Source organism: Sebastes umbrosus, chromosome 8, assembly GCF_015220745.1.
Source record: "Sebastes umbrosus isolate fSebUmb1 chromosome 8, fSebUmb1.pri, whole genome shotgun sequence".
Taxonomy (NCBI): Eukaryota; Metazoa; Chordata; class Actinopteri; order Perciformes; family Sebastidae; genus Sebastes; species Sebastes umbrosus.
The window spans coordinates 16,626,480-16,653,470 of NC_051276.1; the positions used below are offsets into that span (position 1 = coordinate 16,626,480).

Sequence of the window (26,991 nt, forward strand, 5' to 3'; positions counted from 1 at the left end):
TAAATGTGGTTGAATTATAAAAGGCAGAATTGGTAAAATGAAGAGCCGTTTGGGAGCCAAAAGAGCCGGCTCTTCTTGGTGAGCTGAGCCAAATGATCTGGCTCCCTAAAAAGAGCCGGAACTCCCATCACTACAACTAACAAAAAAAACTCAATAAATGGATAAGGTCTTTTATTTTGAAAGCACCCTCACTGGTATAAATCAGGTGACCCGCGGTACCGTCACGTGACTTGTTCATGCAGACATGGCGTCCAGGCACAGCAAGATGTTCGCTGTTGGACGTTTTAAAGTGGCTTTATCGGTTTTATCCACTTTGTGTTTCATGTGTGCGTCTGTTGGAGCTGAAGTACGAACCGCTGTTGTTAACAAACAGACCGGACAGCTGTCTGTTGTTGAGGGATACCGAGAAGACTTCGTGGCCTGGTCGAACTTCACTGATGACATCAAAACATCAGGGTGAGTTAAACTACAGGTCTTCATTGTCCCTTAACTACAGGGGCTCTTCAGCTGCTGGTTATGTTATAGTTAAAAACATTTAAAACATTTGTTCTTGTACGGCCGATACGTTTTCTGTTGATTGATTTATATTGAACAATCGACTAATCACTTCTAATCTAATCTGTATGTAACATTTCTTCTACTAGTAGCATACAACAGATAGCAGAAGTGACTACGAACTAGACTGGTCTAGACTAGAACTCGTGACTGGAGAGGTCAAGACATTTATATCATAGTGGACATCTGTGCAAATTAAGAATAGCCAGAAAACCCAATAAATGCATGAATTGGTTAAATTGTTTTTTTTATACTTTAGTTTTTCCCTTTTTTCGAGGTTGATTTCATATATGCAATTTACAGTTCTTAATTACAATAGTTTATAAACCAATTTTTAAGTAGTTGAGCTTATAGACAAACTCATTAAATACACTAGAGAAAACAACTTTCACATTCAAAATTGAAATAAAATTAAGAAAAGAAATAATAATAATGATGATGAAAAGAAAGAATAGAGTTAAAAAAAAACACACAAAACAAACAAAAAAAGCCAATAATGATACAAAAATAAGAGAAATAATACATTAAATAAACAAATAAGTTAATAGAAAATAAAAAGGGGAGGGAGGGGGGAATTGGTTAAATTAAGGTACATATAGATAAAAGGCAGCAACATAAAACATGGCACACTGGTCAGCTGACAATCATTTAAAGAAGGAAAAAGACATCAGGGTGAGTTGACCAGAGGTCTTCATTGTCTCTTAACTGGATGGGCTCTTTAGCTGGTGGTTTTGTTATATAGTTAAAAACATTTCTTCTTGTACGGCCGATAGGTTTTCTGTTGATTGATTGATTGATTGATTGATTGATTTATTTATATTGAACAATCGACTTCAACTCTAACTTTTAATCTAATCTGTATGTAACATTTCTTCTACAGGGAGCATAAAACAGATGGCAGAAGTGAAACTCGTGACTGGAGAGGTCAAGATAGCCAGGCACTTATATCATAGTGGACATGTGTGCAAATTAAGAATAGCCAGAAAACCCAATAAATGCATGAATTATTTTTTTTATACATTATTTTTTTCCCTTTTTTCAAGGTTGATTTTATATATGCAATTTACACTTTGTAATTACAATAGTTTATAAACCAATTTTTAAGTAGTTGAGCTTATAGACAAACTCATTAAGTACACTAGAGAAAACAACTTCAACATTCAAAATTGAAATAAAATTAAGAAATAATAATAATAAGGATAAAAAGAAAGAATAGAGTTAAAAAAAAAACACACAAAAAAACAATAATACAAAAATAAGAGTAATAATAAACAAATAAGTTAATAGAAAATAAAAAGGGGGTGGGGGGGAATGGTTAAATTAAGGTACATATAGATAAAAGAAAGCAACAACATAAAACATGGCACACTGGTCAGCTGACAATCATTTAAAAAAGACTTGACTGCTTAAAAGTAAAACAACACAGAATCTAATAACAAAATGATAGACAATTAAATAATAATCAAACACCATTTCATATCTGTGCACCATGATATTTTAGGGAGTACTGGACTGTAGGGCTGGGCATATGGCCAAAATCTTCTATCCCGACATAGGTCATATCATATCTCGATAATGATATATATATCAAAATAAAGCATGTTTTCTGGCAGTTCAATGAATAGTCTATATGAAGTAACAACATGGTAAAGCCTATTTTTGTTTACTCCTGTGTGAATTAAATACTTCAATAAAAAGTACTGAGTATTTTCTCATTTATAGGAAAAAAAAGACCTTAAAAAGAGGAAGGTGAAAAATACATAACAAACAGCAGTGATTCCCAAGCTGGGATCTAAAGACCTACAATAGTCTTCAGTTGAGACAATTATGGGAGGATTACATCTGTTTATCTGAGTAATTCTTGGTAAATCCAAAGTATGCCCTCTGTCATCTCCTCACCTACAGTACAACAATTATTCCTTGTATATTTTAGACCCATGATGTGAAAAACAAAGCACCCAAACCTGCACTCTTTTGAGCCTGCACACAGATTATATTGTTTCATCTTTTTGATTTATTCACATGCAATCTCTTTTCAGCTGGTCTTTCTTGGAGGTCACTACCAGCAGTCAGTACAATGACAGTTTCCAGGCTTATGCTGCTGGTGCAGTGGAGGCTGCAGTCACAGCTCAGGTTAGCTTATACAGTCTTGTTTGTGCTCAACTTACAGTACCAAGCAGTCAGAATGTTTTATCTACTTACTTTACATTTAATTTAATTTGAAGACTTGTGTGTATGTTTGTTGTAGCTCATGTATAAGCACTGGATGAACACTCTGATGAGTTACTGTGGACCCTTCACGCCTGAATCTGCTTACTGCCAGCGCCTTAAGTCTTTCATCACGACCAATATGCAGTGGCTTCAGGAGCAGATAGAGAAGCAGCCCAGTTCACCCTACTGGCACCAGGTACGTAATGAGCATTTGTTGGATGAATAAAATCCCTTGCATAGATACAAAAATGTTAAAAGGCCAGAAATATGATATTTCACAATCTGTTTCTGCTGGTCAGGTGCGTCTGGTACTTTTGCAGCTGAAAGGTCTGGAGGACGGCTACAATGACCAGCTGTCATTTCCAATAGGGTCAATGTCCTTCAACCCATTTGGCTTCCTGTAAGTGGTTATGTCCATTTTTTATTCGTTAATTAAATGTATTAATTAAACATGTTCCTGAGATCGTAAACTTTGTTTCTTGCTGTTATCTCACCCTCTCTACTGCTAATCTGTCCAACCAGACTTTTCCAATTGGGCGGGGATGTGGAGGACTTGGAATCGGCTCTGAACAAATCCAGCCAAACTCGACCTCTTGGATCTGGCTCCTGTTCTGCTCTCATTAAGCTGCTGCCAAACAATAAGGAGCTACTGGTGTCACATGACACCTGGAATACCTACCAGGCCATGCTGCGCATCATGAAGAAATACATGTTTGCCTTTAGAGTTTCTCCTTCAGGTAGTTTACTGATGCAAATGGGTCTTACAGTATGTTCCTGCTCCTGTACTGAGTCCCTCATTACTTACATTAAAGGAATAAAGATTGAAAACAGGGGGAAACAGCTAGCCTGGCTTTGTCCCAGTGCAACAAAATCTTGACTTTTGACGGCCCTCAGCTGGGTGCCTGGAAAACTCACGGTGACAACAAGATTCCAGGAAATAGCCCAACACATAAAACCACAACTCTTTGTTTCTGCACTTTGGTTTTTGTAAGGATTAAACAATTGAGATATAATGTGTTTATTAGTGAGCTTCAGAGGTATTACTTGTCACTGTTGGACAGAGCCAGGCTATCTGTTCCCCCCTGTTAAAGTCTTTATGCTGAGCTAAGCTAAATGGCTACTGGCTTCATATTTAAAGCTTTTTCAAAACCATCATTTTTTTCCAAGTGTGAAGCCCCAGTAATGAACTGGCAGTGTTGTTGCTGTCTTTGACGTGAAGACAGATTAGTCTAATTTTATGATGTTTTATTATGTATGATTTTTTTTCAGATGACAAGCTTATTCCGGGAGGAACCCAGGCGTTCTCCTCTTATCCTGGATCAATCTTCTCTGGAGATGACTTTTATATCTTAAGCAGTGGCTTGGTGAGAACTGTTTATATTTGGCATAATAGAACTGAGTCTTAAGAATAAACTGCATTATTTAAATGTGTTGTTAATATTTTTTATTTTTGGTTACAAATTGATTAATGCTAGATAGTGTTTTGTTCTTAATCTAATTTGTGTCTCCAGGTTACCTTGGAAACCACCATTGGCAACAGTAACCCTGCTCTCTGGAAGTTTGTTAAGCCCACAGGAACCGTCTTGGAGTGGTTGAGGAACATTGTGGCTAATCGACTGGCTGCTACAGGCAAAGAGTGGGCCGAGATATTCAGCGAGTACAACAGTGGAACGTGAGTTTCACACAACAGAAAGAAACCGTCTCTCATGACTTTTTAACCAACATTATCACCACTTTGTCGTCATGAAATCCAGGCTGTGTTGTCGGCTGCTTTTTGTCCTGTGTTCAAAATTCCAATTGGTGACGAGATTAGATACGATTTTGTGTGACCTTAGACTGCTATGTGGATCGATATGAGTAAAGGAAGCAGAACAAGGCCTTTTGTAATCAGGAGTCACATGAGAAGTCAGATGAGTCATACGGCTGTAATGGGGTCACCAGGCTGAGTGTTTGTTGTGAAAGGCTGAATCAGTTACTTCATCAATTACATGGATATGCAGTAAATAAATGAATACAAATCAATGAACTCTAGAAGGGTAAAGATTGTATGCTCAATTTGGACTGTGTGTGTGCTTTGCAGGTATAACAACCAGTGGATGATTGTCGACTATAACCGCTTCACTCCAGGGAAGACTGACATTAAAGAGGAGCTCTTTGTTGTGCTGGAGCAGATCCCGTAAGTCTTTGCACCAAATCTTTAATCAAAACATGACAGTATTTCAGTATTCATATTTATGACTTCTAAAACTATCACTTAAAATAAGCTTTTCTAACCTTTTAATGCTGCAGGGGACTAGTTGTTTTCCATGATAAAACTCAGGAACTGCTGGAGAAAGGGTACTGGGCAAGTTACAACATACCGTAAGTATCCAGTTTGAAAGTTTTACATATATTATAGATTACATTTGTTCTAATTGTGTCATATGTAAAACTGTCTTTTGTTCATATGTGCTTATATGTAGGTACTACCCGGAAATATTTAATGCCAGTGGCTGCAATGAGCTGGTTGAGAAATTCGGCCCGTGGTTCTCTCTGGACCAGAATCCTCGGGCTCAGATATTCAGGAGAAACCAGACAGCTGTCAAAGATGTGGACTCAATGGTCCGCCTTATGAGGTACAAACAAACTTTAACATTAGATTTTATATGCTAATAACAATAATGTTGTTTTATTTATGAGATGCCGTGTCTCTCCTCAGGTATAATAACTTTAAGGAAGACCCATTGTCAAAGTGTGAAGGCTGTAATCCACCTGGGAATGGAGAGAACGCTATCTCAGCCCGTTCAGACCTGAACCCGGCTAATGGAACATATCCGTTTGGCGCCTTAAGGCAGAGGTCACATGGAGGAACAGACATGAAGGTTGGGATATTTCTCATTTAGTTTTTTTGCCATCTTCCATCTCTCTGCCCATACTTTTATCCATCATGCTCCCCAAAACTTTTCTGCCTCAAATGAAACTGATTGTAGTACGTTAAAGAGATCTGATGCATTGTGTGTGTTCCTGTGCAGATGACCTCCTACGGGATGTTTCGTGACTATGGTATGCTGGCAGTGAACGGGCCAACATGGGACCAGGTGCCACCCTTCCAGTGGAGCACTTCCCCGTACAAAGACCTGATGCACATGGGTCACCCTGATACTTGGGCATTCAAGCCTATAAAAGTCAACTGGACTCCTTAATTGTTATCACGCTGTATATACAAGTATCACGATCAATGTAAATACTGCCAGCTGTATGAAGTTTTGACAAAGAAAGGGAAATTATACTTTGATTCAAAGTGACATGCCTTATTACAGCAATGTACTATTTGCATAATTAAAGCACACAAGGTAAAAGGGAGCTTTGAATGTGAGGCAATATGATCAACAACAACAATATGTGAAAATGTAAAGTCTACCACTGAGTACGATTATTGATAAAGATGCTAATGTTATGTTGTGAAGGCAAATGTCTTTATCATGAGTTAAATATTTTTTTGTTAAATCTGATATGCATTGTATCAAAAATATTTTCTCAATAAAGTGCCCAGATCGTTGCCTTTCTAAAAATATAATTTCTTATTTTTCTCACCATATGGGACTGTTAAAAAATATGTAAGAAATCTTATAGTACTTTAGCTGAATAAGCTGGTGCCACTTTCTAAATTGTGTTGAATAGGAAGTCACAGCCCAAGCATGTTGTTGAAAAAACACAATAAACGTAATTATGTTATGGTTAAATGGAAATATCTTTTAAATGATCGATGTAGGCCTAATAAAATAACACTACAGTACAGGTGTCTAGTACCAGTGTGAGTGGCAGCCTACCGTGGACGTTGACATATTTAAATCCATAACTAAAGCCATCCCCAACTCTATTATATGCTTTATTAGAGGAATTTTAACAAATCCTACTCCTATCACACCTCGTCTCCCACAAATTTTAGTTGCTGGTTGTGACTTTAGTGAAATCAAAATCCCAAACAAAACAATTAGAAATATGTTTAATCACATCTCATACCCTATAGTATCTTACAGAAACTCAATTTTACAAATCTATCAGAAAAAGACTATTCACACGTTACGAATTAAATATCTAAAATTCCCCATAACTCCCAAAGCAAAAGAAATCCATTTTAAAATATTAAATGGAGTGTATCACCATCCATCCAGTGATTTGTTGCGACAACGATTTGGAATTGAAACCAATAACTGTATTTTGTGATGATACTGAAACTACTGATCATTTATTTTTTTCATTGAATGTATTCTGGAGCTTTATGGCTTCATATACATGACTGGCTTTTCCCAAAAGTTTCTCATCCGGGAAACTTCTCTCAAAAGGACATTGTTTATGGACTTGTCATGGACAACAACAAAGATGACTTTCTGGTGAATAACATTCTCATTCTTGGAAAATTTTATTTGCACCAATCCAAGTATATGAAAGTGAAACCTATAGGTTTAATGTGTTTCATTCTGAGTTTCTTTCTTACATAAAAGCCCTTAAAGTCATGAAAAACAAAAATGCATTGAAACTTCTTAGCATAATAGAAGAATATGAATTGCAGGTACAGCCCTAGCCCTTAATTTAATTTATTATTATTTTCATATATAATTTTACATATTTTATCTGTTCTTGTTCTGTATGCACCTTGTCCTTTTACTATAATGCAGGGTTCAGCAACCTTTACTATCAAAAGAGCGTTTTTTGTCAAAATAATAAAAAAAATTCTATCTGGAGCCGCAAAACATTTAAGCATTGTGATGAAGGTAACACAGTTTATAATCTAGTTTATAATCTAAGTATATAGTATATAAGTCTAATGCAGTGAGGGCCAAAGTGCAAATGTGCGACGGAGTATTAGGATCACATTGAGGGAAAAAAATCTAAGATTTCCAGAAAAAAGTCATTAATTACGAGATAAAGTCATAACTTTACGAGAAAAAAAGAAAAATAACTCGTAAAATTACTACTTTATAATATTGACTTTATTCTCATAATATTACAAAAAAAATTCTCATAAACTTGTGACTTTATTCTCATAATCTCAGATCTATTTATTTTTTTCCTCAATGTGGCCCTAATACTCTTGTCGTACCATAGACCTACAACAATGATAAATAAAAATTAAAATGTAAACAAGAAACGGTTATTCATTTCCATTTTTATAATATGTTGTTTGAAAATCTGAATTTGTTCAATAATAAAAAAAAACAAAAACCCTACCATGGACTTTTCTTCAGTCACGTGACCCGCGTCACGGCATCGTCATGGCAGAGCACTCTCTCGTAAAGTGACAGAGCTGTCGTGTTGTTGGTTGTTATCTTTGTGCTGAACTTTAAACATCTTAAATGTCGAGCTCCGGTGTACTTACCGTCAAGAGAGCCGGACATTTACCAAAAGTGGCGACGTGATCAGAGAAGACTGCTCAAACTCAAGGTATGAAGTTATCTTTCAGCTAGCTGGTTACTTAGCAACATTACATTGACAGTACTGTTGCTCAGTAACCTAACGTTGCAGTTACTTTATCAATGGAGCTGGTTGGCTGATATAGTAGACAAGATACACGTGTCCTGTTCCTCTGTAGCTAAATGTTTGTTATCTTTGGTTCTGCAAACATCAGTGGAAAGGTGGTTTTCCAGGCCAATAATTATAGAAGTTCACCGGTGGTGACTTGTTGTTGGATATCTACAAAGTAACAAGACATATGGTAACATATGGACAAATTCAACAGTTTGTTTAATCTGTTTTTTATTTTATTTTTATTTAACCTTTATTTAACCAGGTTAGTCCCATTGAGATTAAGAACCTCTTTTCCAAGGGAGACCTGGCCAAGACGGTCAGCAGCAACAACACAAAGACACAGACACAAATAGAGATAAAAAATACAATTCACAAACACTAAAAGCACTCAAATTTGCATTAAAGGGAACTATCTAAAGACAAATGGGGGGACAAAAGTGAACTTTTCTGGGAGTCAGCTGTACAACAAGGAAGCTAAAAACATTGGCATACCATAGAGTCTGCTTCTAAAGCCTTCATTTTAGATTTAAACATGTTCAATGATACCAGCTCCTTGATTTTAAGGTCATTTTGGAGCAAATTCCAGGCTGAGGGGGCAGAATATGCAAAGGCCCTTTCCACAACTTTTGTTTCCCAGCTTTTGGGACAGAGAGCACAGAGAAGCTGGTTGGCTGATATGGTAGACAAGATACACCTCTCCTGTTGTCCTGCTGTTGGCCAGTAATTATAGAAGTTCACCGGTGGTGACTTGTTTTTTGGATATCTACAAAGTCACAAGGCATATGGTAACATATGGCCAAAATCAACAGTTTGTTTAATCTGGTTTTGAATGTCACTGCTGAAAAAGAGGTACATCCAACTCCCAAAGACATGTCTGAAAGATAAAGTCCTGTTGTTCAATCCTTAATGAAACTGTCCTGAACATCTTTTTTTTAAATTTTATTTAAGGTTAAAGGAATACATACACATACTTGTAAAGGTACATACAGACAGCAGCAACAACATATATGAACAAAAAAAGGAAACAAAAGAAAAAAAAAAGTACTACCCGTTGTAATAGTGCAGTGTCAAGAGATACGTTCATATTCATATACATACAACCAACCTCATATATAGATATATATACATACAGTATATACATATGTCTATATCTACACGTGCATTCATATACATATCCACTTAGACACATTCGCTTACACAATTATCTATTCTATTAAACAGACAAAAAAAGGACATATTTACATCCTGTTAGTTGACCTTTATCAACACTATTTTTTTATTAATTTTGTTTAACCCAATCCTCACCCTGACTCAAAGTATCCCACCCACGCTCAAAATTGATATTCTGTTCTTTATTTCTATTAACATCCTTCTCCTGAACATCTTGCCTTAGGTTGAACACATGTATTATTGACCCTGTTCCAACAACTGACCAAAGTTCATTAAAACAGACCCACTAACACTACCAACATCTGACAAAAGATGTGAAAACTTTAGTAACTGAAATGACTGACTTCTGTTTACAGCTTGACGCAGGTGTATGTGGAGTGTGATGATGGGTTTCTGGCAGCCGGTGACCAACCTCAGAGATTATGTATCCCAGAATCCTCCAGGATTTACGTTTTTCCTGTGTCTGTTGACTCTGGCTATCTCCTTTATCTGCCTCAGCTCTTACAGCTACACCCACACTCTGCCTAACCCTGACACAACAAAGGTAAGGACTATCTTATCAAATTCATGTTGTTCATTCAGTTCACAATCATTTTAATAAAAAAACATACTGTTGTGCAGGATGTGTGTCCTGAGCTGATACTGATGTGCAAATCATACACTTTATTCTTCTTTTAGGACTGGAACCATCTACTGTCCTCCTTGTCTCAGTTCCAGCTGTGTGTGAAAGCCAATGCATCTTCATCTGAGCTTGTCTCAGCAGTCCCCTCTCCTCTGATGGATAGAGATACTTCAGTTAACTCTACAAAGACTCCTTCTCTCACCACTTTGCGTCTCAAGGTTCCTCTGTCTGTGACTGACAACTCAAACAGTGGCTCTCTGAAAGACCTTGGTTTACACACTGCCTTGAGAGCCAGTCAGTTACATATGAGAGGTTGGTATTGCAGTGTATTGGTTTTGTTGTAAAATCATTTCAAAGTGTGTGTGTATAACCATGAATTCTCACCCATCATTGATTGTTTTACTCCCTAGGCAATGAGATTATTAATGTGACTCTCGAGGTTTTCTCTGGAAATGATACCTACACCTGTCTCACCATAAGTGCCCCAGCGGACCTCCTGCCCATGAGTCTGTAAGTTTGTTCACACTCTAAACGTGTTTGTTTCTAAGCTTCCTTAATTTAAATCACCAACTACTTAGTTACATAAACAGAATGTCTGTTTACTCATGAATGAGTATTTTTTTGTGTGTTTTCATGCATATACTGTATACTTTAATGAAGACTTCCGCCAGAGTGCCCTGCAACTGAGAAAAACATTTCCCCCATCCACGTGGAAGCGAGCAACCAACTGCCAACAGCATCACAAACCTGCTACGGTCTACACTCCAAGAATGACCCTACACTCACAGTCATGTTAACACAGGTACAGCATGTCACACATAACTTGCTCAGCTGTAATACAGATGCCATCTTGTCATCCTGTCAATCATTCTCTCTATTTTCATTTTGCAGGAGGAACAGAGCGTGGCAGTGCGACATATGTTGGAAGTCAGTGTGTGTCTGCTAGGAGTTTGTTTGATACTCTGTGTAGCTGCTAGTCTGACACATTCACTCATACGGCGTCACCATTGGAATGGACTGGATCTACAAAATGTAACACTCATTTCTTATATCTTTGACTATGATAACGATTAGTTGTGATTGATCATCTTTATATCATAACAGCATTTCAATATCTTAGTCTCTGCATATGTTGTGTGAAATGTGCAGATAGTGTTTTAACCTAACTGTTTTACTTTATTTGCAGGAGCCCTTGATTGGCAGCTGAACATTTTTCATCCGCTGCATCCTAAAGAAATCAGTTGGTGGTGGAGAGAGAAGAGCAACATGTGTCACTACCTTTAAAGGGGCATCCCACCGATTTTACAGCAGTTTGCACATCATGGGGAGTACGAATCAGCCTGTGAAAACAGTTGTATAATGTCTTCCGTAGCTCTGGACGGAGTTTGTTAAAACCTGAGAAAATAACCCTGATGATGTCATCAGGGTTATCTACGCTTGGGTTTGGAGACTACATATTTATGTAGCATCCAACGAAGTGAAGATATTTCAGCTTCTGTTACATTAATTCTGAACATATTTAATCCGTCAAAGTTTCACAACTTTATGAAAGTGCAATACTCAATCAGCGGAGCATCCCTGTTATAGGAAACTGAAATATTCCAATAAGTTTCTCACAGTATCCAAGTGAGAAACATGGTTGTGATAGAGAAGGAGTATATTTTGTAATGGGACCATGGTGTAATGGGAATAACTTCAACTGGTAATGGCTACACTGTTGACTGGTCATACATTCACTATCCAGTCTGTTATGTGCAGTACATGCATGTTTATATTTAATGTTTACTTCATGTCCCCCACATTTCCTAGAACGACTCAATAACTTGTGGAAAAAGGACATTAACTTGTTGCATTCAGCTGACTGAGAGCTTCATTTCATTCTTTAGTGTTAAGTGTTTTTCCAGTCAAAAATCTAAATCTAAGCAAAATGCAAATGTCAGCAAATGTTTTTTTTCTTTCAAAATGTTACTGGACCAAAGTTCTTTGGACATTCTGGCTAATTTGTCTGTTTTACCACTTTAATTTACATATCTGACATTGAAAGCTTGTTGAATCCAGATGCCAGATCTACAGATCCACAAGTTTAATTTATTAGTTTTCTGGAAGGCATTAGTTTCATTGCTTTCTTTTTAGTGCAGTATGATAATAAACCTAGAGAGACTTAAAAATGTGTTTTAAATCTCTTACAGCTAACATTACGCCTGGTTTATCATTGTTACCTTATTGTGTAGAAATAAACAAAGAGGATCCACTGCCAAAAGTGTCTGTATTGTAAATTATGATGAGTTGACAAACACACAATAAACACGTTTTTCTCCTGTAAGTCAGTTTTTTTCAATTAATAATTAATAATTTATTTATTTATCATTCTTTTTCTTAATTTTTTCATTTTATTTTTTTTTGTATTCTACATGTTCGAAATACATTTTGAAATGAAATGAAAATTAAATGAATTATACATTCTGAATTTCCTTCCGGGGATTAATAAAGGTTTATCTTATCTTAACTTATCTTATTATAAAGTCAATTCAAGAGCCACCACTGTACTGTACCGGTATGCCAACCCCGTCTACGGCAGAGGATTCTCCACCAATCATCGTTGAGAATCTCTACAGGCTGCTCTCCTATTGGTTGAGATCTCTACAGGCTGCTCTCTGATTGGTTGAGCATAGAAAAATAGAGGCGGGATTTCCACAGAGCAGAGCAGAGGAACAAGTAACCACCGTCGAAGCTGTTGTTGGATCCTTCGCGGCCTGGCGGATTGTTTTATAATCAGGGAAAAGGAAACGTAACGTTACAAAGTATGTATTATTCCTTGGACGGATTATTACACTAGCGATACGCCACTATAAAAGTCGCCCGTCATGTGAAAACGGTCGACAAAGACGGAGAACGTTACGTTACATGTTGCCATAGTGAGAAGCTAGCGAGCTAGCTACCGTTAGCTCATAAACACTCTATAAAGCTACCTATGTTAGCTTAACATTAAACCTTAGTAACAGCTGCTGCATAGAGTCTACAACCTTTATATCATATGCTCTTCACTAAACATGACTTAGTCTAGATTAATAACTGACTACTGCATGAATACATAGAAGTGAATGTCTTCCTAGCTAATACTGTGCACACCCAAAGGCGCTATTTACCATCAAAACTGTTTCCAATAAGGCCTCCCACGTGGTACACTTCACATGGGGAGCAGGTTTTTATTAAGATGTGGGTGTTAACCATGGAGGTGTTAACTTTGTCCCCTGTGACTTGTTGTAAACAAAGCGTCCCACATCAACTGCTGTCAGATCATGTCCATGGCGTCAATTCATGAAGGCACCTTGTAGGTAACTCTATACAAAACATGTGATGTGTTTTCTTTCCTCTTCAGGATGAAAGCTCTGGACTAAAGCTCGGTTGGAAAAGGAAGAAGACAAACAGGAAATAATAGTGCGTTGCCATGGCCTATTCCAACTACAGCAACCTGAGCAGGGCTCAGCTTACCTTTGAGTACCTGCACACAAATTCGTAAGTACTGGCTTGTTGGTAATTAATATGAACTTGGTACTGTACATAATTATGACTGTAGACCTCCAACTAGACATACATACATCATCCATGTGAATATGTTTGCAAGGCCCATTATACATGGCTGAAAGGATTTACAACTGATCAACGCCCAACATTCATGTTTGTACAGATACACCATAACTTTATAATGTACTATAAATATCCCTAAACCAACCCTAAGCCAACCTTAGATGTTATCCGGTTAAACCTGATAATCGGTTCAAAGGAGAGGAAAATATGCTATCCGTTAATTATACTAGTGAAGTGCCCGTTCAAAACATGCCTGTTCAGAGTGGGCCAAATGCTTGGCCTGTATTATTGCTGGTTGCAGCATCCACGAGAAAAGCTCATACAAACAACTTCACACTCGACACTGTGCTTCATTGGGTCCTGAGCAATATAACTGCCAAGGCACAGTTGCATCACACACCCAAGTTGCGGCCAACTGCCTGGGGCCCCAACTAAAAGGGCCCCAAACAGCTATAGATTTATTATGATGTTTAGATATGACAAATAATGAATTATGTCACCATTCTTACTCATTGTACCCCAAAATAACAAAAGCCCCCCCAAGCTCTTAAAAGTTTGCAACTCAAATGTATAGGTTCATTCACACGTTCATTCATGTATTTCAGGATTTAATAGGCAGTTGCATTTTTTGTCTGTGCACTGCAGAAGCAAAGATGAAACCAAGGTTCCTTATCTTGTCATTGCTACAACAAGTAGACCTAAACATTTTCTTGTGACGTAGCCTGACTGAACAACTCGGTCCATGTTTGTATATGTTGTGGTGCAACAGTCAACACAATTAGAAAAACAGATGATATCACATCCTGGGCTCATTTCCAAATCCACTGCCAAGGGATTATGCATAGGTCCAGGAAGGGTTTAACCACAAGAGTGGGACTGAAACAATTAGAGCTTGTTAATAGAATTAAAATAGCTGGTGTGCTTGTGATGGGAATTTGTCATTATATTTGACACTTGATGGAGTATAACCATCAAGACCATTAACCAGGTATGAGAAACAAATCATTGTTAAATGCTCCTTGAGAGAAGTATTGAAGCTCAAGTTCAAGTTTATTGCAGTTCATTACAAATCCAGTGGTGGGTGATATTGTATAGTCTAAGGGCGTGTCCACCAAAACACCACAGGGGATATAAACAACATAATTAACATTGAATATTATCAACATCACCATTACCAATATAATATACATCATCAACAACAGAATATGACTCATCTCTATAATTCTGGACATCACCATGCAAGATCATCACTACAAATACATATAAAATATACTGTACATCGTGTTTTTCTCAGACAGAAAAGTGCTGGGGAGTGCTCCATCTCAGCGCTGCACGTGGCTTTTGTTTCTATGACAACAATCACCACTCTAAACGCTGTTGTATGACAGACTAGCATCGCCTCTTTGCTTTTAATAATCTATTTGGGCTACTATCTAGCCTATTTGCTTGACATTGTTATTTCACAATGAGCACCAACCAGAGGATGTTTGCCCTCTTACTTTGTATGGATGATCTTATCACCACTCAATCTGACAGCTGTAGAGCAAGGAGGAGGATGTGAGTGCAGGACACGATCTGTCAGACACAACAATACAGTGAATATAATCGTCTCATCCAAGAGCGGTTCCAGGCCCATTCACACATTCATATGCAGTGATTACAACTTTGTATTAATGCTTATAGTGTTTTTATGCCTCCATGCCGGCGACAGCCATGGCCGGAGGCATTACAGTGTGTTGTCGGGTTGTCTTAACATACGTGCCATTCTCTTGAACGCGATATCTCAGTAACGCCTGGAGGGAATTTCTTCAAAGTTGGCACAATTGTCCACTTGGACTCAAGGATGAAAACTTTGATTTTGTTTTCTGGTGGCGCACTGGCAGAAGTGGCACGGTGTGGATGAATGAAAACATTAACAATATACACTTAATTCCAGGTGGTAACTCATTACTTGACATAGTAAATGTAATAATATTACCAGAATCCTATTAGTAATGCATTATATTCCTTAGTTACTGCCCCAACCTTCAGAAAGTGGTACCTGACATGCTCTAGCTAGCATATGAATAAGGACTCAAACAGATGTTAGGACAGTGTATCTTTGAGAAGACTGGTGCAGTGTCCGTTCAGGGCAAGGCCGTTCAGTGCCACAGCTCATGTGCCCATTCGGAACAGGCAGATTGCTTGGTTCACGGTATTGCTGCTTGCAGCATTTTCGCGGGGGGCATGCACGTTAAGAGCGCGTGCCTTTTCGGAGCAGGCTGATTGCTTGGCCCCCAGAAGTGCTGCTTGCAGTGTCGTCGAGAACTGCTTATTGTTTGTTGACTCCAGATGTGAGAATGAGTGCTTTACAGTGAATGAGTTAATACATTGTAAATAACAATCCACTGTTCTGTTCGCATTGACGTATCCCTCAGTAGACTTGAGGAAATGTAGGTTGTATAATTGAGTAACAATCCCACGCAGAATATTAATGTGGAGATCCGATGTGGAGATCCAATCCTTGCAACAAGTATCTCTTATACATACACTTTCTCTGACCAGTTTCCCTGTTAACTCAAGTTAAATCCCTCTTAACATTCAAGTATTATATTAAATTAATGAAATGAGTGGTCTGCTTTCAGGACAACCCACGAGTTCTTATTTGGAGCCTTGGCGGAGCTTGTGGACAATTCAAGGTACTCATAGTGATATGTAACAGAGCATATAATTGTTGACAAATTATGCAGGCTAGAAAACTTTATCATTAGCCTGATCTTTCTTGTATTAAGTAAAAAGTCTCAGAGTTGGTTTATTTCTTTCACAGAGATGCCAGTGCCACACGAATAGACCTCTACACAGGTACACCTCAGAATAACTCACCCAGTTTCACACACTGAAGCATGCTCATTCATTCATTGCTCCTAACGTGTCTTTTTCACCTTCCTGCTTTGCTGATAGAAAATAGGCCAGAGCTGCGGGGCGGCTACATGCTCTGTTTTCTGGATGACGGTATTGGAATGGACCCTAGTAAGTGCTTTTTTATTAAATCACTTAAAGCTACTTTTTGTGACTAAAGGTGCTTTGTTGTAGGTAAGTCTTGAGGTTTTCTTATATATGTATTTTGTGTGTGAAACATGATGCTGAACACCTTTCTTTTACTAGATGAGGCGACTCATGTGATTCAGTTTGGAAAGTCAAACAAACGGTCGACTGAGTCCACTCAGATTGGCCAGTATGGAAATGGACTGAAATCGTAAGACCACCTAATTTTTGTGTGATTATGACATTGTGTGCATTATTTGGTACACTAGTGTTTGAATCATTTCACATATCATTAAAAATGTGTTTGTTTTCACAGCGGCTCTATGCGTATTGGGAAAGACTTCATCTTGTTCACAAAAAAGGGCAACACGCTCACTTGCCTTTTCATGTCGAGGACTTTCCATGAAGAGGAGGGACTGGATGAGGTCAGAGGTCGTCATTGTTATTAGGGATGTGTACAAGTAACTTGATTACTAATTTTGCCTCTCTGATAATGAGGAAGTGCAAGTGGAAGAGTGAGAAATGCAGTTTCACATCTGTTTCATCAGACTCACTTTTTTCAGATCAGATTTTTTGTAAAGTTAATAGCAATGTATTGTGAATTCCCACAAGCAAGTGGTGTATGTGCTGCACACCCTGTAAACATCAGCTGAGAGGAACCTGATTCAGCTGCACACTGCTGGAAGGGGCAAGGAGAACCCTGTTTCAGCTATGTGAACATCAGTCAGTAACAATGTGACATGTCGCAAAGTCAAACGTGTAGTTCTGTAAGACACAGATGTCCCGTTCAGTATGAAGCTATATCTCTGTATATTGTGGAGAAAATGCTGCTGTATGTATTTACACCCAGAACATGCGGATTGGGTAATTTTTTTTCTAACCAAGATCAAATAGATGCTGAAAATTGCAATCAGTGGGTTATTTCATTTCAGTTTTAGCTTTGCTTCAGTTACAAGGCTGCTGCTTAACTTGTTTGGTTTAGTGTTCTGTATTACTTCGCCTGTGCCAGCTATAAGAGATAAATTACCTGTTGACATTTTTATACACTTTTTACAAGCTGTGCAAGTTGTTATTTCTTGTTTTATCATATTTGTGACACTTTATTGTAATGGGAAAAACTGTGTGTTAATGTTTATCGTTATGTGTTGGTACATTTTCTCTGCCACACAGCCAAGAAGGCGTTTTAAAACTAGATTTCTTCCTCATGCAATTACTCAGTCTGTAAACAAGTATGTTATGCCGTTACTTGATCAGTGAAATAACTGTAAATCACCATCCCTCATTTTTTTTTTTTAAGGATGCTTAGGTTTTGCGTAATCTTTAATAATTGTGAATTAGGCTGCTGAGATACCCATTTTATTTTGTATGACTTCTCAAACATCTCTAAACTTGTTTAATTAACGATTTTGATCCTCCCTCTTCAGGTGATAGTGCCCCTTCCCTCCTGGAATCTGGAGACCAAGGAGCCACTGACCTCTGACCCAGAGAAGTACGCAATAGAGACGGAGCTGATCTTCAAATACTCACCTTTTAAAAATGAAAAGGAGCTGATGGAGCAGTTCAACAAAATAGAAAGTAGCAGTGGTAAGCAAATAAGCAGTTTGTCTCCATGTGAAGAGATTAATTTTGTTGACTTTAATGTAAAATATAAATAATATATCACTCTAAAAATAATATCTCCTGACTGAGAATGATGCTCCAAATGTCTCTGTGGATTAAGTTATCTCTGTTGTGTCAATAAATTACATTTTTAATACTGATTTGTTTTTCTGTAAGCTTAAGTTTTAGGAAATTACATGGTTGATATTGATTGCAATGCTTATTTTTGTGTTGTATTTCATTAAAAGGCACTCTAGTGATCATCTATAACCTGAAGCTGATGGACAACAGAGAACCAGAGCTGGATGTAGAGACCGATCACCAGGACATACTGATGGCTGGGACACCTGTTGAAGGAGTGTGAGTGATTCCATTAAACCATTTAACCATAGGATCACTGACCCATGGTGAAAGGAATTTTTTGTATATAAACTTTACTTGATGTTGACTGTATTGATCAGAAATTTAGTGAATGTTGATGTTCGCGACCATCCCTCTCTCACAGGAAGCCAGAGAAGAGGTCGTTCAGGGCTTATGCTGCTGTTTTGTACATCGACCCACGCATGAGGATTTTTATCCAGGGACATAAAGTCAGGACCAAGAGACTGTCCTGCTGTTTATATAAACCAAGGTAATATGCAAACTCACTTATACTGTGTCTGTAACTACTGTAGACAAGTGACCAGCATTTCATTAGTATTCTTGTTTTGTTAATAGGGTTTATAAATACACATCGACTCGTTTCAAAACTCGTGCTGAGCAAGAAGTGAAGAAAGCAGATCATCTTGCTAAAATCGGTGAGTGAGTGGTTAAATGGGTGCTTTCATTTACGTTTTGCTTTCGTGTTGTTACTCCCTCACGCTCATCAGTTAACTATTTTGTTACTGATTTCAGCGGAAGAGAAAGCCAGAGAGGCGGAGAGTAAGCAGATGACTACGGAGGCCAGATTAGGAGGTGACCTGTCAAAAGATTCACGGGTAAACCAAAGAGGATATTTTGCTTAATTTGTGTGAATATGGTTTTATCTATGTAAACAAGCTTTTAATCTGAAACCTACCTTAATCTAAGGTTGTTATAGTGTCTCAACTGATGTCTCCCTCCGCCCTCTCTTCCTCTAGGCAATTCTGAGAAAGGTTCAAGATTCCGCCATGATGCTTCGGCGGGATTGTGACATGAAGAAACGGATTCTTGAAGCCAAACAGAAGTATGATAACCGACACCTTATTTCTTCTATTTATAGATTTACAATCAGTTAAAATAAAGTTTTTGTTTCACCCCCCATAGGCTGTTAATTTAAGACATTTACCATAATAATTCGTTTGGCCAAAACAACACTGTTTTATTGCTGGGCTTTGTTTATTTCCTGTCAGTCTCCAACACTTTCTTGTTCCTCAGAGCACTAAAGGAGCCCAAGGAGTTGAATTTTATATTCGGAGTGAACATTGGGCAGAGGGACCTGGATGGGATGTTTGTGTACAACTGCTCTCGTCTCATCAAGATGTACGAGAAAACAGGGCCCCAGCTGGATGGAGGCATGTGAGTGATATGCACACAGAGAGTGAAAAGGGACAATGTTTGAATGGTAAAGATAAATATTTTACGGTTAATTGATTTGTGTGTTTTCAGGGCCTGTGGAGGTGTGGTTGGAGTAGTGGATGTCCCCTATTTAATTCTAGAGCCTACTCACAACAAACAGGACTTTGCAGATGCTAAGGAGTATCGGCATTTACTGAAATCCATGGGGGAACATTTAGCTCAGTACTGGAAGGACACTAACATTGGTGAGTTTCTCTGAATTGCAGAATTTCAATTTGTTGCGACGCCAACACCTGACCTGCATAGTTCAAATAACAAAAGTTTTCAGTCGACAGTATCAAGGGATTTAAATCACTCACCAGTTGCTAGAAAAAAAAATAAAAGTTGAAACCCTTTTCTGATAAAGAGGTCAGTAAAGATATTATAAAATAATGTGACAACAAATTATTTTGAAAAATGGTACGGGTCGAAAGCCTACCGTCATAGCCTTCTCCTGGCTGCATTACACTGCCTTCCCAGTCACTTGCCAGTGTGCACACACTTGCACTTTAAGAACACTTTGCCCACTTTAAACACTTACTCGAATAACTTTTTTATTTTAATAATTAACTTATTGCTGTATGACATGCTTTGTGTCTGTGTGTGTTGCGCAGCTCAGAAAGGCATAGTGAAGTTCTGGGATGAGTTTGGATATCTGTCTGCTAGCTGGTCTGCACCTCCGTCATCGGAGCAGAGATACAAGAGACGTCGGGCCATGGAGATACCACTCACTATTCAGTGTGGTAAGTTACAGGTCCATACACACACAAAACTCATGTACCGTATCTCAACAAACTAAGTTATTGTCACAAACTTAGCTCTCTCACTCTGCAATTTATTTTCAGATAAATGTTTAAAGTGGAGAACGCTGCCGTTCCAGATGGACGCTGTGGACAAACGCTACCCAGACAGCTGGGTGTGTCTCATGAACCCTGACAGCTCCCAGGACAGGTACACACAGAATGTAGTTTTACAGGAAATATCTTTAAAGTTGTTCCTACGTGCTATATATAGTGTGTATTTTTTTGTTTTTAGGTGTGACGCTTCTGAACAGAAACAGAATTTGCCATGTGGTGTTTTGAAGAAAGACAAGCAGACAGCTGAAGACAAACAGAAAGAGCTGGCAGAGAAAATCAAACAGCAGCAGGGCAAACTAGAGTCCTTGCAGGTACCCCATCATTTTCTCTCTCCTTCTGTTGCTCTCTGTTTTGTGTAAATCAGCACATAATAAATTGTATTTTCTCTTATCAGAAAACCAGCACTGTCAAATCTGCAGCAGATTTAAAGAAGCTACCACTGGAGGTCAGCATGAAACCCACAGAGAGCTCCTCTCAGGTACAAACTCCCCATACTGTGCTTCTTGTGGGTTACTAATGCTGGGTCCGTTTTTGTAAATACTCTTGTCAAATTATTCTCAGTTGCTATTTATCTCTTAAACTCTTAGCATCTTTTAATATTTTTAATATATTTTATTGTTTTATGCTGGTAATATCACAGGAAATATGAACAATAACAGGAAAGTTATTGCAGGTATTGAAATGCAGGTGAAAAACAGTTTGAACTGATTTGCTTCTTTTTTTATGTCCCCACACTTGAAAACATTGTTCCCTGCTGTATTCTCCCATCTTTACTTTTGGAAAAAATGCCCCCTTGTAAAAAGGCACACCTCAGAATATGCTGTCATTTACTGAAAGTTAAGTGAAAGTGAATCTCAATTTCAGGGATTTTTACTAATAACTGAAAATAATGAGTTGTATATGACCAATAATCTGCTTGACAACATTTGATTGTGCTGCGAAAGCAATTCAATACAGATAAACTAGTGCCTGTACTTGTTGGCCAACATCTGGTTTGTTCATAATGACTTCTAAACAAATTAGGCACCCAGTAGCTCACTAACACTGCTGTTGGTGGCGATCTTGTTTTTCATTCGTTATCTCACTGAAATGTTTTGTTTGTTGTGTGTTTCACATGTCGTCGGTTCAGGCAACTAGGTCCTCTGAAAGGTCCATAACACGCCCCCGCTCCCCGCCTCTCCCAGCTCACCTAAAGAGCACACCTACATCTCGTTCAGCTTCTCAGCGGCCTACCCGAACACCTGCCACTCCACCACCCAAAGTCGAACCATCCAGGTCCAGAGGTGCAGCAAAGCCTACACCATCTCCAGCAAAGCCTGCACCCAAAGCTACTGCCAAAACACCCCCACCCAGCCGCACCTCACGGGTAAGTTACAGGTTTTAAGGAAATACTCCACCACTACCACAAAGTACCAACGGAAGGTTTCGTTGGTGAAAGTATTTAATATGGCTGCATGTAGTGTGAAATAGTGACATCCGTCTCCTTGCATAGACACCTGCCAAAGCATCATCGGCCAAACCAGCAGCTTCTGGACAACGCAAGAGAGTCATAGATCAGGAGGACAGCGAGGAGGAGGATGAGGAAGAAGAAGAAGAAGAGGAGGAGGAGGAGAACAGTGAGGAGGAGAGTGAAGAGGAAGAACCGCTGACAAAGAAATCCAAGATGGCTGCAGCAGCTGGTAACCGTGGGAAAGTGATCGAGAAGGCCTTACCTCCCAAACGTGGCAAGTTGGACGAGGTAAACACACAACAGAATTGACAAGTTCGAGTGGACCTTTCTTGACATCAGGTCAGAAAGATTGTAGCTCAAATGTTTAACATCAGCAATGCTGCTTAAACCATTGAAGTGTTCCCCGTAATCTTGTGTAACAGCCCGTGTTTGTCAGTGCTGTGATGGTGTGTGCTGCTGTCTCTTTTCTGCTGCTTGTTTCGTCCTTCATTACCACTTGTCTCTCACAAGGGATTCACTTTGTAGAAAGTGAGTAAATGAAGGGGACAAAGTGACTGAGAGGAGACAGAAATTGAAGACTGAAGAGACAGAATTGGGACAGTAGTTTCTTTACAGCACCATAAAAGTTTTCATCCTTTACAGATGAAGTGTCTATCACAAACTTAAACACAATAGCTAATCAGGTACAAAGGTTATGAATCTTTTTATCAGGAGACTTTGAACTAAACTGCAGCGAGCACTGCTAAATTAGTTTCTTACTGTATGTGGATGGCTGGCAAGATGGCGACGGTGAAGAAAAGAAGAAAATGCAGGCATTCCTGGATGGCTAAGTAGGTTACTGAACCTCCAATCAGAGCCCCTCTGCTCTTGACCTTGCAGGTTAACACCCAGAAGAAAGGAGTTTCTACTCCTATACGGCAGATACCAACCACATCAACCTCTATCCCTAAATCCATTTCCATGCAACAGCATGGGGCTAAAGCAAAGGTAGCTTTCCTCGGTCCCTCTCTCTACTACCCTCAAATAAAGTTAGGCTGCATCTGCTCTCACAACCTCTAACAATCGTGACACATTAACCTGTCATCTGATCCTGGTGTAGTGACAGATTATCATTTTCTATTCTAACAATCCTCTCTTGACACTGACTCTGTCTTATTCTTCTAACAGCTGCAATCAAGCATGACATTCTCACCCAATGCCCTTGATCACACTGGGATTTTCACTTCTTTCATTAACAGGAGTACAAATAATTTATTTTAACCTGACTCTCAGTAAACAGTGTTTCTCTCACTGCAGTGGGAGTAATGATTGTTTTGTTTTTGCAGGCGTCTGAGAAGAGCCCACAGGAGGAGCCAGAGAACGACGTTAAAAATGCTCAGAAAGGTGAGATGATGGACAGCTCTTCACTAACATGTATCCCACAAACAGACAAAAGCTCTAGTATAATAATTTCTACCTGTGTATTTACTTCTACAGATAAGGGTCTACTGGTTGAAGTACGTGTCAACAAAGAGTGGTACACAGGCAAAGTCATTGCTGTGGAGACGAATAAACAGAGTATTCGCTGGAAAGTGAAGTTTGATTATGTACCTAGAGCCACCCCTAAAGACAGATGGTAAGATACTGCGTCTGTGTTGCTGCATTCAGGACACATTTTGTTGACTTTGCCAGATAATTATTATCCTATATCTGTATGTGTGTGTGTGTGTGTGTGTTTATGAAGGGTGTTCAAGGGTAGCGATGACGTCCGGTTGATGCGGCCGCCATCTCCAATCTCTCAGACACCAGACACCCAACAGGAGGCCGAGAAGGGGCCGGCACCCATGGAGCCCGACACTACTCAACCAGGAACCAGTCGAGAGGTGACTGATAGTCTCGTCACCATGTTGAGGTGAGCTGATTACAATGAACTGGTGTCGTTACCACACACTGTGTAAATTATGACAGCCAGGGCACATAGTTTCATAGTGTTGTGGTGTATGTTCACCGAGCAGTTTGTGTTTCCAGGACAATGCTGCGTTACTTCTTCCCTCCTGCTTTTCGGATCCCAAAGGACGATGTCAACAGTATGACGGCTGAGGAGTTGGTGGTCTTTCCTTTGGTGAGATAGATATTGTGGTTCAATAGATTGATCCTCAAGATAGAGTAAAAAACAACTAAAAACACTCTTGAGGAAGTTCCAGAGGGACAGAAACGTTAGTATGATCGATAAATTGTGATGCTGAGCAAAAGCAGTGTGCGGCATCTTCTCTCTCTGGGGATGTGTTGACTTGTTCTTACTATTGTGTTTTCTTGTCCTCCTCCATTTAGAAAGAGTATTTCCAGCAGTATGAATCAGGTCTCCAGTCGCTGTGTAACTCATACCAGAGCAGAGCGGATGCCAGGGCCAAAGCTGTGGAAGAGAAGAGCAACAGCAATGAGGTCAAACTGAAGGAGGCAGATGAGAAACTACAGAAACTACGAACAAACATTGTAGCACTCTTGCAAAAAGTACAAGAGGTAAGCCTGCTTCATTTGTACCGATTGATGGTCCAAGAAACAGGACATCGGTATTACAGTGTTACCCCTGTGATGGAGCCGTAGCAGCGGAGCTGATTATTTTGCAGAACAAAAAAATCTGCAAAATGTGTTTTATGCGTGCGCGCCCTGCCAGGGGGTTTCTGTGTCTAACGGCACCAGAAGGGCTCTAGAGGCCTTAGTACATACTGCACATTAGTGCACAGTAGTGAGCAGGGGAAATGTCTGTCTAGCTTACATATAAGGTGTCTCAAGATTTAGGAAAATACACTTTTATTGAACATAATAAATTAACTTGCAACACCACACTGTTTGAACACTGCACTATTATCAAACAGTGTTAATTTACTTAAATGTAATGACATTTTCAATGATAAAATAACTTACATTTATGATATTTCTTTAAGTGAATCCTCTCCAAATAATATGTAACATTAATATCTCTTAGGTAATCTCTCAGTTGTCTTTGAGATTGACAGCTTTTGCGCGTCATTGTGGCCCTTGTGCATAAGGTCCGCCTCAAAGAAGATATCTACTATGTTTGTTTCAAGATGCAACTTCCAGATGTTGTTTATTTCACAGATGTGTTATCTCGCATATTCCTTCCTATCAAATGATTACGTTTGCTGTAACGTTACTGTGCGATACTCATAGGAAGCTACAGGACTGTTTTGCCTAATCGATAGTCCTGAATTTGTGATCAGCTCGCTTCATTGTTGACATCTACCCGGTGCTTGTTGTTATAATTGTTGTGATTATATCTCATGTCTGTATATCTCCTTTCTGCTCTTTTCCTCTCAGCAGTGGCGGTCATATTTGCAGCAGTGGCACGCTGCTGCTTGCATATAGGGGAAACATGTATTACCGCTCCCTCTTACCTGTCTATCAAATGGAATCTTTGTTATATAATTGTTTTTGTTTGCAGTAAGTAATGTTGCTTTTTTGCACTTTTAGGACATTGACATAAACACAGATGACGAGCTTGACGCCTACATAGAGGACCTCCTCACCAAGGGTGATTAAAGAAGACAGAAAAGAGAGAAGAGTACATGCACATAAACAGACTGGCAGTTTTCATTCCAGCCATTACTTGCTGACGGCTCCCCAAGGACTCATTTTTATGTGCAGATTTGTCTGTTAATCAGATTGTCATGATTATGATCTTTGATTTTGATCGTTCCAGCGTTTAGTCAGCACCAGTGCGCTCTTTGAGTTTGGGCAGGTTCTCTGGTGTTTCTACATTGTTGGTTAGCCTGTGGTTTTCTCTTTAGTTCTTTTTATATACCTGCTTATATATGTTAATCTATGTTTAAGCCATCCTATCCTGATGGACCTTTGAAATAATTTGTGTAGGTTTATTACATTTATGCTCCATTTACATAGTCAGCTAATGCTGTGACAAACTGCAAAATACATTTGTTCCTCATTTTGGTCCATCGTCAGGTAAGAATTGGACACACCGAGGGAATGGGCTGTGCTCAGCATTTCAGCCTGTACTAAAACATTAACTTTTATTTTTGTACACTAAAAACACATCAGTGTTGCCCGTTACCTTCCTCCATCCTGGTCTGACGAGCAAACCAGGTTCATATTTTACGGTTGGGTGGTGTGCCACACCCACAAACAAGAACTACTTACTGGGTTTTATCAGTATGATTATTCCCTTATATCTCTCCTGCATTTACGCTGACTGTTCTGTGTTTATTTTTGGAAGAAAAAAGAATCTCATTCAAATGCAAACGTTGTGTGTTCATAATTTGTCAGTGCCTGTGTCCTTCCTTTTGAACAGATTTTTAACATGTCATGGAAATGTTTTATTAAACGGTGCATGCTTTCAGTCTTTTTGTTCTGATTGGAACAAAGGATTCTGTATTTTTGACAAATCTTTACTGAGAACAATAAAACAGGTTCAGCAACACATTTTCATAAATGTATGTCTGTTATTTTGATATGTCTGTATATGTTAAGTAACAGTATTGGTTGTTTACAATTCAATTTGAGATAGACTTAAGTAAAAGTTAAAAAGCAATCCATTAAGTATTAGTTTACGTAAATGCAACTCTTAAGGGGTCAATTCACCAAAGGATTTAAAATCTCATCCCAGTAAAATAAAGACTCCGAGCACTGAAAAATATCATCTTAATTGTTCAATTCAACAGTAATGTGTCTTTTATAAAAACTGTTGACAGTGTATTGTGTGGATTATCCACAGCATGGCACTGTTTCTTGCATGAGATATTGTTTATTTTTTATGTAAATGTTCAGTGCTGTGAAAACGAAATTGTATAGGCAGAAATCTCAGAAAGATATCTTGA

The 26,991-nt window shown here is 38.7% G+C and overlaps 3 protein-coding genes across 5 annotated transcripts; all 3 read left to right on the forward strand.

The window, feature by feature from the left end:
- The first annotated feature begins 215 nt into the window (after window positions 1-215).
- plbd2 (phospholipase B domain containing 2) lies at window positions 216-6,322 on the forward strand. The gene is made up of 12 exons (XM_037778749.1): window positions 216-456; window positions 2,595-2,688; window positions 2,804-2,962; window positions 3,066-3,166; window positions 3,289-3,503; window positions 4,036-4,130; window positions 4,278-4,438; window positions 4,847-4,942; window positions 5,056-5,127; window positions 5,229-5,381; window positions 5,465-5,627; window positions 5,778-6,322. The coding sequence occupies exons 1-12, from the start codon at window positions 245-247 to the stop codon at window positions 5,946-5,948; spliced, it is 1,692 nt and encodes a 563-aa protein (XP_037634677.1). The 5' UTR covers window positions 216-244; the 3' UTR covers window positions 5,949-6,322.
- Window positions 6,323-8,012: 1,690 nt separating this feature from the next.
- On the forward strand, window positions 8,013-12,389 carry zgc:158398 (uncharacterized protein LOC568894 homolog). Of its 2 annotated transcripts, XM_037778653.1 has the most exons (8): window positions 8,013-8,190; window positions 8,839-8,953; window positions 9,801-9,988; window positions 10,123-10,378; window positions 10,477-10,576; window positions 10,727-10,868; window positions 10,958-11,098; window positions 11,253-12,389. In XM_037778653.1, the coding sequence occupies exons 3-8, from the start codon at window positions 9,815-9,817 to the stop codon at window positions 11,271-11,273; spliced, it is 834 nt and encodes a 277-aa protein (XP_037634581.1). In that variant the 5' UTR covers window positions 8,013-8,190; window positions 8,839-8,953; window positions 9,801-9,814; the 3' UTR covers window positions 11,274-12,389. The 2 variants fall into 2 exon arrangements, with proteins under 2 accessions (XP_037634581.1, XP_037634580.1); XM_037778652.1 differs by lacking the exon at window positions 8,839-8,953 and having other exon boundaries at window positions 8,015-8,190.
- A 331-nt stretch (window positions 12,390-12,720) lies between these two features.
- Window positions 12,721-26,596, forward strand: morc2 (MORC family CW-type zinc finger 2). 2 transcript variants are annotated; one of them, XM_037778643.1, is made up of 28 exons: window positions 12,721-12,867; window positions 13,446-13,582; window positions 16,279-16,332; window positions 16,461-16,495; window positions 16,595-16,663; window positions 16,799-16,889; window positions 16,995-17,103; window positions 18,103-18,262; window positions 18,526-18,637; window positions 18,783-18,908; window positions 18,995-19,074; window positions 19,172-19,254; window positions 19,396-19,481; window positions 19,673-19,813; window positions 19,904-20,058; window positions 20,467-20,595; window positions 20,698-20,803; window positions 20,888-21,020; window positions 21,104-21,187; window positions 21,839-22,075; window positions 22,202-22,447; window positions 23,039-23,146; window positions 23,485-23,542; window positions 23,636-23,774; window positions 23,883-24,050; window positions 24,167-24,260; window positions 24,470-24,658; window positions 25,631-26,596. In XM_037778643.1, exons 2-28 carry the CDS (start codon window positions 13,515-13,517, stop codon window positions 25,697-25,699), a joined length of 3,129 nt encoding a protein of 1,042 aa, XP_037634571.1. In that variant the 5' UTR covers window positions 12,721-12,867; window positions 13,446-13,514; the 3' UTR covers window positions 25,700-26,596. The 2 variants fall into 2 exon arrangements, with proteins under 2 accessions (XP_037634571.1, XP_037634572.1); XM_037778644.1 differs by lacking the exon at window positions 23,039-23,146.
- The last annotated feature ends 395 nt before the right edge of the window (window positions 26,597-26,991 follow it).

Excerpts from the sequence above, each read along its gene's own strand:
- morc2 (XM_037778643.1), top strand. The coding sequence starts at position 13,515 with ATGGCCTATTCCAACTACAGCAACCTGAGCAGGGCTCAGCTTACCTTT. Across the intron at positions 16,333-16,460 it reads GAGCTTGTGGACAATTCAAG|AGATGCCAGTGCCACACGAA; the intron begins GTACTCATAGTG and ends TTTCTTTCACAG. Across the intron at positions 19,075-19,171 it reads AGATCATCTTGCTAAAATCG|CGGAAGAGAAAGCCAGAGAG; the intron begins GTGAGTGAGTGG and ends TACTGATTTCAG.
- plbd2 (XM_037778749.1), top strand. The coding sequence starts at position 245 with ATGGCGTCCAGGCACAGCAAGATGTTCGCTGTTGGACGTTTTAAAGTG. Across the intron at positions 3,504-4,035 it reads CTTTAGAGTTTCTCCTTCAG|ATGACAAGCTTATTCCGGGA; the intron begins GTAGTTTACTGA and ends ATTTTTTTTCAG. Across the intron at positions 4,439-4,846 it reads AGCGAGTACAACAGTGGAAC|GTATAACAACCAGTGGATGA; the intron begins GTGAGTTTCACA and ends TGTGCTTTGCAG.
- zgc:158398 (XM_037778653.1), top strand. The coding sequence starts at position 9,815 with ATGTGGAGTGTGATGATGGGTTTCTGGCAGCCGGTGACCAACCTCAGA. Across the intron at positions 10,379-10,476 it reads CAGTCAGTTACATATGAGAG|GCAATGAGATTATTAATGTG; the intron begins GTTGGTATTGCA and ends TTTACTCCCTAG. Across the intron at positions 10,577-10,726 it reads GACCTCCTGCCCATGAGTCT|ACTTCCGCCAGAGTGCCCTG; the intron begins GTAAGTTTGTTC and ends ACTTTAATGAAG.